At 39.5% G+C, this 12,912-nt stretch overlaps 2 protein-coding genes across 2 annotated transcripts; both read right to left on the reverse strand.

Annotated features, from left to right (window-relative positions):
* Positions 1-8: 8 nt before the first annotated feature.
* On the reverse strand, positions 9-771 carry LOC106812208 (methyl-accepting chemotaxis protein 4-like). The gene is made up of 2 exons (XM_014816032.1): positions 417-771; positions 9-292 (listed from the first exon to the last, which is right to left on the reverse strand). Exons 1-2 carry the CDS (start codon positions 769-771, stop codon positions 9-11), a joined length of 639 nt encoding a protein of 212 aa, XP_014671518.1.
* A 7,767-nt stretch (positions 772-8,538) lies between these two features.
* Positions 8,539-10,769, reverse strand: LOC106812210 (glycine, alanine and asparagine-rich protein-like). Its single transcript, XM_014816033.1, has 3 exons — positions 10,364-10,769; positions 8,775-8,872; positions 8,539-8,571 (listed from the first exon to the last, which is right to left on the reverse strand). Exons 1-3 carry the CDS (start codon positions 10,767-10,769, stop codon positions 8,539-8,541), a joined length of 537 nt encoding a protein of 178 aa, XP_014671519.1.
* Positions 10,770-12,912: the final 2,143 nt, after the last annotated feature.

Here is a 12,912-nt window from a genome sequence, read left to right on the forward strand (position 1 = left end):
GCTATTTTCTAAATATCCTCCGTCAATTCCTCCATACCCTCCGCTATTTCCTCAATATTCTCCGTCAATTCCTCCATACCCTCCGCTATTTCCTCAATATTCTCCGTCAATTCCTCCATACCCTCCGCTATTTTCTCAATATCCTTCGTCAATTCCTCCATATCCTCCGCTATTTCCTCCATACCCTCCGCTATTTCCTCCATACCCTCTTCTATTTCCTCCAAACCCTCCGCTATTTTCTCCATATCCTCTGTCAATTTTTCCATGCTCTCCGCTATTTTCTCCATATCCTCTGTCAATTTTTTCATGCCCTCCGCTATTTCCTGCATAGCCTCCGCTATTTCCTCCCTATCCTCCGCTATTTCCTCCATACCCTCCGCTATTTCCTCCATAACCTCTGTCAATTTTCTCCATACCCTCCGCTATTTCCTCCATACCCTCTGCTATTTCCTCCAAACCCTCCGCTATTTTCTCCATATCCTCCGTCAATTTCTCCATAACCTCCGCTATTTTCTCCATATCCTCCGTCAATTTCTCCATAACCTCCGCTATTTCCTCCATACCCTCCGCTATTTCCTCCCTAACATCCGCTATTTCCTCAATATCCTCCGCCAATTTTTTCATACCCTCCTCTATTTCCTCCATACCCTCTGCTATTTCCTTCATACCCTCCGCTATTTCTTCCATATCCTCCGCTATTTCCTCAATATCCTCCGTCAATTCCTCCATACCCTCCGCTATTTCCTCCATACCCTCCGTTATTTCCTCCATAACCTCCGCTATTTCCTAAATATCCTACGTCAATTACTCCATAACATCCGCTTTTTTCCTCAATATCCTCCGTCAATTCATCCATATCCTCCGCTATTTCCTCAATATCCTCCGTCAATTTATACATATAGCCTCCGCTATTTCCTCAATATCCTCCGTCAATTTATCCATAGCCTCCGCTATTTCCTCAATATCCTCCGCTATTTCCTCCATAACCTTCGCTATTTCTTCAATATCCTCCGTCAATTCCTCCATACCCTCCGTTATTTCTTCCATATCCTCTGCTATTTCCTCCATACCCTCCGCTATTTTCTCCATATCCTCCGCCAATTTTTCCATATCCTCCGCTATTTCTTCATATTCTCCGCCAATTCCTCCATATCCTCCGCTATTTTCTCCATACCCTCCGCTATTTCCTCCATACCCTCTGCTATTTCCGCCATACCCTCCGCTATTTTCTCCATATCCTCCTGCCAATTTTTCCATGCCCTCCGCTATTTCCTCCATACCCTCCGTTATTTCCTCCATGACCTCTGCTATTTCCTAAATATCCTACGTCAATTACTCCATAACATCCGTTTTTTTCCTCAATATCCTCCGTCAATTCATCCATAGCCTCCGCTATTTCCTCAATATCCTCCGTCAATTCATCCATAGCCTCCGCTATTTCCTCAATAATAATAATAACAATAGAAATGTATTTATATAATATAGATGACTATCACGGATTTTATTGAATGTATATATTCATATATATCCATTAATATTTATGATTAAATACCCTTTTGCTAGCAAAAATTGTCGATAACCGTTGCTAACAGATTGATTATACGAATTTATCATAAAATTACATTTATTCTTAACAAGTAATCATTCGCAAGTTATATTATGGTCTGTGACGCACCTATAATACAGGGTTTCTTAACAGGATCACAGAGGCTGGTGGTACCAACATTGTATCGTGCTGGTCGCGTCCAGTCGGCGTGATTAAATTAAATTTTTTTAATTGTTGTAAAAATTAATTGTTGTTATTAAATTGTTGTAAATAAATCATGTAAATACTTGCGTTAATTTGAAAAAAATAGTTATATAGATAAAGATAGAAAAATACAGAAAACAAGAAAAATAATTAAGAAACAGATGAGATTCGATCCAACGACCTTTCAGCCGTGACGTCCTTGCTCTACGCGTTCGCCTATTCAGGATTATTGGAATATTTAAATTATGGATGTGCTATGAATATGACGACACTGTGACGTCATTGAGCGACGAAACAAGCTCAACCAATGGCAGAGCTCACTAGAGCCCTATGTTCTTGATTATCCTAGAAAAAAAAATCACGCGTCCAGTTAGCGTCATTTTCGCAATCGGCTCCCCACACTGGAACTGCAAAAACACGCGCGCGGATGTTATAGGCAGATTAGGGCGTGTCAAAAATGCTTAAAGAATTTAACGAATTAAAGCATTTCATTATTCACATTTTAAATAGAAACGTTTGACTTTACTGGTCACGTCGGTATGGATTCATACAAGGACCATCGGCATGCGGTACACGAGACACTAGTACTAAGACCTTCACATACTGGAACTATGCACGTGGAAGTAGCATTGATTTTCGAGACTTAATGTTGACAAATTGTTTTGTTATATGTAAAATCAGCGGTACATAATACCGGGCAGACTTACATTCCAGGGAAAAATTCCACAAAATAGCCTTGGTCTACGATTTATTAAGTTAAACAAAATTAACATAAACACGGACGTTACCTTAAACATCCAATAACCCTAGTCCATAATTGTCTTCCCCGTAGATCTAAATATATGAATACAATCTACAGCATTCAGACAAAATATAGCCTCGTTCAACAAACCCAAAACGAAAAACGGTGACATCTGGCGTATCATGTGATGAATAGTATTTTAAGGATTGGCACGATAATTATGTAAATTGGCAGGATTTTTGGTTGTTTTTAAGAGCTTTGCCTTACAGTTAAGGTCTGATATAATATGACTTTGTTCACTGCTTCAAGCGTTCCTTTACTGCACATCGTCGTGGCCATTGGTGGTGAGAAAGGGTTAATGATAGATGGTAGCACTGTTCAGCGGTCAACATTGATTACAGCTGGCAATATGTTTTTATTTCATAGCACGAGGAGATTGTGCTATAAGAACATCGTGAGCTGGAAAACTTTTGATGGGGTAAACGAAAATACGAAAAGCTATTTAATGAATATAGTAGTAGTGCAATGGGTTCTTATGGGATAACATATAGACCAGGAAACCAAGAAAATCCTGTACTAGCCAACTCCTCAATCATACACAGTTCATCGAACACGGGTACGAGAAAGGGCTGATTACTGGACCAGGAGCTGCCTTTGTTAACCACTCCGCAGCTTACAACACAGTCAACCACAGAATTTTTACCAGTAATTCTGCCCCCCAGCTGGCAAAAGATGTGAGACTGACAGAATTGATAAGGAATCTGTTGGCAAACATGCGGGTTTTCGTGGCAATCAGAAGCACTGCCATCGCCCTGTGCCAATATATATATATTATGGTAACTCTTTTATACTAAATCAAAATATTTTTGACTGCTGGTGTCCAATTGCTTGTAAACGCCGATGCGGTTGTAACATATGATTTACAGATGTTGCATGAATTAGTCAGCGGAGCTAGACTAGGGGTTGTTTTAGTGGTAGTCTATGTAGACAGAGCGTCGCGCATCTTGTGCGGCTAGATTGATGTTATAGGAAGAATGGTAAACGTGTTTTAGGTCGGACGTTTCTAGGGTCATTGTGAAATGGAGGTAGGACGCGGTCTGGGACAACGGGTACATGTGCGCTCAGAATGTAGGGGTTTTGGGGGTAATATATAGGAGGTTAGGAGAGATTGAGGGGAGAGATGTAGAAGTGGAAAGTCTGGTTGTGGTCGGGAAAAAGCGCACGCTTTGTCCCTGTGTGCAAGGATATGTGACGTGAGCAGATATTAAAGTTTATGCAGTTCAAGACACAAGTTTGGATTTCTACTTCATCATTTCTACATGAACTCTTAATTCAACGTTACACGGTGACATGCGAAGTTGGAGAACAGCTTTCTTCGGACGCGAGATTGGACCATTTTAATTACTCGAGAATAATTCCTTGTGATTTGGGAATAGAGTTCAACCAACCAGGACGTGAGAAAGGCGAAATTGCGATTCAATTAACCATTAATTGGGAAAATTGTCTTTTACCTGGGAAACTGAGAATGAACTCCATCCACTTTCGTTTCACATGTTACTCTCGTAGACGAAGGCACAAGAACCCACTTCGTGCATCCTTCCAAGTCTATATGAGCATATACCTAAATACCTGTTAGACAGTGAGCGACAGAATTCAACTCGTGATCAAACGTAGCCAGACCTTTACTCATCATTGAGAGAGACGAGAAGGAAGGGGGATAGGGACGGATAGAGAGGGGAAAGAATGCGAGAGCGGGGGAGGAAAAGAGAGGGAGATGAAGAAAGGGAACAGACAGTGAAAGAGGGAGAGAGAGCGCGCGAGAGAAAAAGAGAGCAGGCCCTTTACTTGAATGACAGCGCTCGGACATGTTTTATAGAGCTTACTTAACATGTTTTGATTGTGATTGATGTTGAAGATGGTCATCATGTTGTCATTGTTAAATGCTTATTATGGCCCTCGGGCAGTTACTCTCAACGAAGACATTCATAGCCCAGTTTAATTAAGTGCTGCTAATTTTGTTTGATATAAGTTCATCGCTAAGTATATATCTTAATTGCATCAGGAAATATGCTCGTAAAATTTACATGTGGTGGAGCAGAATATCTGCGCCCTGTAGTAGTAGTCCATGTCCCTACACGCCAACACAGACTGCTTCTCCGTAAAACTATCGAAATACCGAAAAGAATGCGAAATGTACGAAGAATGGAACCCTATATTCTACAGTATAGAACGCTTATTTGTCCGGCGACCTTTTTGACCCGAAAAGAGATCCAACTGTGATTTATTTGTCGCTTTTGAGAGTAAATTACTTTCACTTTATGGAGAAATGCACTTCGAATTTCCCTGTATTTGAAATGTCTTACAAGTTTCTAAGAAATAAAGGTCTGCTATATAAAATTAACTCGTAATGATTTCATTACGTACATGCATCATAACCAAAGATTGTAAGCTGCTTAGGATATGGCCATGGTACGCTGCAGTCGGTTGAATGAATGCCTACACATGCAGATAGCTGTATTAACGTATTTAATCAGGATATAACAGTAACACTAATCGTGCAATAGGCGATTTGAGCTAACATAATCTATAAGATACTTGCTGGTCTCTCAAATTGAAAACAATCAGGCGGTTGAAGCGTTAGGCTATGAACATGCCAAGGATTATAAATGCACTATAACAGCAATAAAGTGGCTAATAATATGGCCAGTATAATCACATAACGTCATGAAAGATTTTCTATTTCGCTTCCTGATTTGATCATTTGACTTCGTTTCCAAGTTTGATTTGTTTTCAAAGATTTGTTAACGATAGATTTCTCTTGAAAATAATGCCAAATCATGGCTGATCACGCAATGTCATATTCTGGTCGAATTGAGAGAATGGCGCATTTAGCTCTTCCGGGTCTCGTGAATATTTTACCTGCAGCGAGAGAGGATGAGTACAGCGAAGAACAAAACATACGAATCTATTATAATAGGTGTGTGTGTGTGTGTGTGTGTGTGTGTGTGTGTGTGTGTGTGTGTGTGTAACTGCTTCCGTGTCCCCCTCTGTTGTTTCCGTCTCCTCCTCTGTTGTTTCCGCAGCCTCCTTCTCCTCCGTTGTTTCCATATCCTCCTCCTCCTCCTTCGCTGTTTCCATATTCTCCTTCTCCTTCTTTGTTTCCATAACCTGCTCTTCCTTCTCCGTTGTTTCCGTATCCTCCTTCTCCTTTGTTTTTGTATCCTCCTCCTCCGTCGTTTCTGTATCGTCCTCCTCCTCCGTTGTTTCCATATCTTCCTCCGTTATTTCCATGACTTCCCCCTTTGTTGTTTCCGTACCATGAGTCCATGACCCACTACCAAGCTGTTGATAGAAAAATACATAAAATTACATACATACTCTGCATAATGAGCTAGGTATACTACTTAGATAAATCCACGCTGCTTGCAAACACGAAATCTGCGAAGTAAGCGTGTCTGATATAAACGCGTCACCATTGATATATCTATACAACAACAACTTGCCAATCCCCGGTCCTAGTGACATAACTTAAAAGCTAGATAAGTAATCAGTGCCGCAAACGCTATTTGACAGTGACTAAATCGTATCTAACGTGTGTCAGACATACATAGCAGGTCGAACCCACGAGAAGAACAACGATGAGTAACTTTCCCATGTCTGCGGAGTAGCAGGATGAGTCCTCTGAGCCGTTACGATGTTCGATGTTACGATATCTACAGGCACTATCGCACGTATCGCAAATATTGTTGACCAACGTACATCGCTGTTTGTGACACGCGTGAAACAATTATTGCTACACGGACAAGTTATCATATGAATAATCGGCCATCTGCAATTCGCAATAATTATTGTGGAACAATCATTCACCCTAGTACGACACAACCGCTATCGATTGTACGACGACATTCGTATGGTGCTGGCATCACGCGAACAGATGACAGCTAACCCTACCTAGCTTGTCTTGTTCGGTCAGTCAAATGACATTGAGGTATTTGTTGAAGTCGTGCTATGTGTTACGTTAACGACTACCGCGGCCGCGGATATCAGCAAGTAGAATGAAACTAGATGTAACATGAGTAGCTGTAGTTGTAGCTATAGTAGAGTGTATAGCAATAGCTAGTAGAGTAGTTCAGTGATCTTCCGCGATATTAATGCAACAAGTTCGCACACATGCGCACCTAAAATCCAGCTACATCTCTCTCGCACTCTCTCCTTCTCCTACTCCCCCCTTATCTCTCTCTCGCTCTCTCCCTCTCCCTCTCCCCGCGCTCTCTCTCTCTCTCTCCCTCTCTCCCTTCCTCTCTGTCTCTCCATTTCTCTCCACATCTCTCTCTCTCTCCCTTTCCTTCTCTCCCTCTCTCTCCCTCTCTCCTTTTTTCTCTCTCTTTCTTTCTCTCTTTCTCTCTCTCTTTCTCGCGCACTCTCTCTCTCTCTCTCTACTTTTTCTCCTTTTCTTTCTCTCTCTCTTTTTTGCCCTCGCTCTCCTTCTCTCTTTCTCAATCTATCTCTCGTTCTCCTTCTCGTACTCTCTTTCACTCTATCTTTCGCTCTTGTCCTTTCTCGTGTCCCCCTTATTCTCGTACTCTTACTCTTCTAATTAACACTCTTCTAGGAACGCATTCCATTTCTCCGCCCCTCCTTCTTTACCGCATGCTAGGAGTGCTTCAATAAAGTTTTCCCGTAAATTATTACAACCGCGAAGCCCATTCCGACTAAAATATTCTCCTAAATCTATACGAATAGATTTTTTAGCGTCCCGTCAGCTGGTGCGTTATTATTTCACTTGTTTATAGTTCTAATGACATTGTTTTATAATTACAATTTATAATTATATTGAGTCAAACCATAAACCAGACTTCGAAGAAGAAGCAAACAAATGTTTTTTGCGTGCCTATATTTCAATTGAGCCAGTTTAAAATCAAAATTTACAATTACCGTTTTAAGCTGTTACTGCGAGCAATAGTCTGTATTTGGCTATGTAATCGAGCTCTCGCGAAGGTGGAAATAAAATTATGAGACGCAAAATAATGGAAATACCAACAACATTTATTTGCGAGGTACAATTCACAAGAAAAATAACCAAGATGCAACAAGCAAATATCATAATAACAATAATCTCACAATTAGTATCTGTAAGTGGAAATAAAAACAACATCAATGTAAAGATATGGTTATATGTAATAGAATCTGTTGTGCAATATCTATTTAGCAATACGTTAACGCTCCTTAAAATATTTTCTGTCGGAATATCATAAGAAAAATGAGAAATCAATAACACCAACATTTATACGACTGCGAACCACATCATTTAATATGAAATCTGTCGGGGCTATAATTATAGGAAAGAAACTGAACAAAAACCAGACAGATTATTTACATAGACTGCTTTCGGCACGGGTTACGTTAGCTAATAAGAAGCGTTGTCCCAATCGTTTTCACCCGTTTCTAATTGACTCGGGATTATATGTCGATGTCAAGCACGTGCCCTCGTTTATAAAGGTTGCTAATTCACGTTACAACGAGTGGTTGCATTGCTGTAATCCTTCCATCGGCTCGATGTAATGATTCTTGTTTCATCTAACACGAGTAGATTTCCTGTCTTAAAGACACCGCTACCAGGCTAGATGTTTAACATTATTGTTTATCATTCAGTAGCGTCACAGTCGATTTTATGAAGAAAACAACAATTAAAATAGCACATATTCTAAATAAACATTTGAGTAACAACAGCAGCACGCTTGTCACGCTTAGCTGCTAAAAGACGGTACCCTGATGTCTAAACAAAAAACCTATTCTCTGTTAGTAAACGGTAAAAGATGGTGGACGTTATTTCTATACGCCATATAGTTAAATGTTAAAATTATGAACCATACACTGCATACATGCACTACATTGACAAAACTCCGACGTAATTTTCATGATTCTTTGGCTAAATATTAAGATAAAATTCAAAGAGATATCACGCGTGATTTTCAATGTGAGATGTCTAGCAATCATTAACATATGGCTTAGCTTAAAAGGAAGATTGCAGTATTGTCATGTTCATTCACCAGTTGGTGAGAACATTCACCAGATTCACCTTTAACCAGATAAATATTTAGTAGCATAATACGGAGAGAATATTTGCAAAGTTTGTGTGAGTGTACCGCCTATTTATTAGGGTGTCATTTCACACGTAATTGTAACGGGAACGTTGGTGTTACATCCCATCGGATCCATGGGGTTGCATATGCATGTGTGCGTGTAAAAATCGCAGCTACGCGGGTATCCTCTGTCTATAACCTGCATCTCTCCGACATTCAGCGTCACGTCAATAAGAGTGTGGACGTTCCCTTGCATGCACTCGGCATGTGCCAGACAGAAACTGCCCAGAGCGCTCTCTAGACGACAACAACACGAATAAATAGGTCGCATATGGTCAATATTTCTGGTTATAGAAAAGAAATATCAGCTAAATATGTAAAGCAGAATGCGATCGAAATAATAAGATAACAAACCTTTATAATAATTAGAATTTTGATATGAAGCTAATACATTACAAATAATTTTAATAAAATATGGAAAAAACAACGTTTTTATGCATGGAATAATCCAATCTGGCAAGATCTACACCACCAATTTGTTCTATTTCCGATTCCGGTGGGGAGCGATTGCTTGAGTTCGTATAGGAATCGAACAGGTTAGCACTTTCTAGAATGTATAGTCTGCACTCGCTATTTATTTTAAATCTATTTATTATAATTATCTCTGCACCCGCTCAAAATACAATTTATCGCATAAACTGTGACGTATACGTATGACGCAGGCGTTCTTAGACTAAAGACAGTTTCATTTCATAATTCATTTCATAATCAGTATTATAGAGCATTATTTGCCATTTATGTTATGGACTATGACGTACCTATGACGCAGGCGTGCTTAGTATGATCGCAGACGCCAGTAACCCCATCATCGTATGGCGCAGGTCGCTCGCAGTCCGCATTGGCAGCACAAGGGTCTCCCCATATTGGAACTACATACACACACACACACACACACACCCCCCCACCACACACACACACACACACACACACACACACACACACACACACACACACACACACACACACACACACACACACACAAACCATCACACCGATAATTATAAGCATTCCCGCTTAAATATACAAATTTATCATCGACCAAATTCATTATAGACATGCAACATATATAACCGGATAAAATTGTGCATAGAAAATCCGCGTTATTGGAAAAAAAAAAATGATTTTCTAATTTAACGTACTTAGTTGACTTGAGATGATATAGGTTGTTCAATAACAGAAGGATCGAAATACCCCCTCTTGTCTACATATCATGTATTGCAAAAAAAGGTGAGCGGCCCCCGACAGGGCGAAGGTAAAAATCTTATTCTTTGTTTTGTCTCCAGTAGCATGTAGACAATACAGTAGTTGAATCGTCTAATCTGATGTAACCCTTGAACAGTTTTAACCGTATTATCGCGATAAACGAACAGAATATTATGTAATAATTTATACCATTTAATATAGATATATATATATATATATAAATATATTATATAATGTTGGTGTGTTTGTGTTGTCTGTGTGTGTTGTGTGTGTATGATGTGTGTGTGTGTGTTTGTGTGTGTGTGTGTTGTGTGTTTTGTGTGTTGTGTGTTGTGCAGTTGTGTGTGTAGGAGTGTTGTGTATGTTTGTTGTGTGTGTGATTTGTGTTGTGTGTTGTTGTGTGTGTGTGTGTGTGTGTGTGTTTGTGTGCGTGTGTGTGTTGTGTGTGTGTGTAATTTGCTTGCCGTTAGACAGAAAGATTAAACATATTATGAAAGACGTTGCTATTACAAGAGGAATTCTTACCCATTTTTGCCATTTCCACCGTGGCGTCCGCCTTTGCTGTTTCCCCCACCCCCGTATTCACCATTGTTTTGCTTTTCTCCTCCATATCGCCATTGTTGCTTCCACCTCCTCCATATCCACCATTGTTGCTCCCACCTCCTCCATATCCGCTATTTCCGTTTCCACCTCCTCCATATCCGCCATTGTTGCTTCCACCTCCCCATATCCGCCATTGTTGCCACCCCCATATCGCCCTTTGGGGTCTTCTGGCTCTCAAATTCCCATTGTTGCTTCCACCTCCTCCATATCCACCATTGTTGCTCCCACTTCCTCCATAGCCGCTATTTCCGTTCCCACCTTCTCCATATCCGCCATTGTTGCTTCTATCTCCTCCATATCCGCCATTGTTGCTTTCACCTCCTCTCATTATGCCAATTGTGCTTCCCACTCGCCCCCTAATTGACCTCATATTCCGTTTCACCTACTTCCATATCCAGCCATTGTTGCTTCACCAACCCCCATATCCGCTATTTTTGTTTCCACCTCCTCCATATCCACCAGTGTTGCTTCCACCACCCCTATATCGGCTCCCTGGGTTGCTCAACCCGCATACTCCGCTATCTGTTTCCTCACTCTACTTCGCATTGTTGCTCACAACCCATATCTGCATTGTTGCTTCCTCCACTCCTGATATTCCGTAATCCGTTTTTCCACTACTCCTAAAAAAACGCCAGTGTTGCTTCCACCACCCCATTATCCTCCACTGCCTCCCCTCCTCCTCACTCATTCCTCTCGAACTGCGGGTTGTGTTAATTGTATCCTGCCGTTAGCCACTTTAAAACAACCACTAACAAATATGTTCCACATAAAGCTCGTCAAACAATACGATGAGTTAAAAATCCAAAGTTTAAAAAACACGCACATGATACCAAAAATATCATATATAATAATGATATATATAATATACTATATAATATATCAGGATATATATAATATTTATAGTATACATATACATATACATATAACATTATACATATACAACTACATAATACATAATAGATAAAATTACATATACAATACAATATACATATACATTACATATACATACATTATCAATAAATATTATACATATACATATACATATACATATACACATATAATATCCTCCTCCATATACTATACAAACATATACAGCTATAGCATATAAATACATATACATATACATATAATTATACATACTACATAACATATAATTAACATATTACACTAACATATACATATAACATATACAATATACATATAATATAAATAATACATATACATATACATATACATATACATATACATATACATATACAACATACAATATACATAATACAATATACATACAATATACAAATACATTAGATAATTAATACATATATAATAATTTATAGTCGGTGTGGGCGTGTGTATGTCGGTGTGCGTGCGGCGCGCGTAGTGTATTTTGCATGCTTTTGGTGTTCAACCGGTGACAACTATGCAACCACTGCGTGCTCGTACTAAATCATTTTTAAATCTGGATGCCTACCAAAGTCCGCAATATTTGCATCAAACTTTGGACTTATATGACAACTGTATAATAATTAATTGTGTTAACTTAAATCTGCAATAAGTATCGCTACAAAGCAGGTCAATACTCAACGAGCTGGCAACAATAACCTTGGTCATGGATAAAAGTAAGCTTGCTGCTCGTCAAAAAAAAAACTCCCTACTCTCTGAAAAACGCGCATTTAATCTATTTAAGTTGCAAATTACTATCTGGCACGCATGTCACCCGTATAAAAGTAGCGACAAAAAAATTACTTGTCCGGAAAAACTATTGTCCAGGTCACAAAAAACTCTGTAAAGAATGGCTTCGACAACGCGTTACTGTTGAAAAAAAAAGTGTTAATCCGAAACATTGCGTCACCATATAAATATATATGGATCTTCATATATAATAAGATATAATCTAATATATATAAAGTGTGTTGTGTGTGGGGGAGATAGGTTGTATGTTTGTCGTGGAGGCGTGTGTGTCAGGAAGAATTGTGCTAATAAAGCACAGCGTGAGCTGACAAACTTTTGCAATGGGGGGTAACGAAAATAGAAAAAAAGCTAATTTAATGAAATATAAGTAGTGCAATGGGTTCTTATGGTAACAATAATAGACGATGAAAAACAAAGAAAATCATGTACAAAACCAACATCTCAATCAATCCAGTTCTCGAAAACACGGCAGAAAAACGCTATACTGGAGCACAGGAACTGCTTTGTAAGCAACACATGGCAGCTTACAACACAGCAACGACAACATGATAATTTATTACCAAAGTAAATCTCTGCACCCCCCAAGCTGCAAAAGATGTGCGACGACAGAAATTGGGAAATAAAGGAATCTGTTGAAACATCGTGCGGTTTCGTGCACAATACCGAAGCACTTGCATCGCGCTCGTGCAAATATTTATATATAATTAAATATTATAATACAAGGCGACTGCGCGTACGGGGGGCGGGGGGCGCCCCCACTTTTGTTGGGCGAAAATATT

This window comes from Priapulus caudatus, unplaced genomic scaffold, assembly GCF_000485595.1.
Source record: "Priapulus caudatus unplaced genomic scaffold, Priapulus_caudatus-5.0.1 Scaffold620, whole genome shotgun sequence".
NCBI lineage: Eukaryota > Metazoa > Priapulida > Priapulimorpha > Priapulimorphida > Priapulidae > Priapulus > Priapulus caudatus.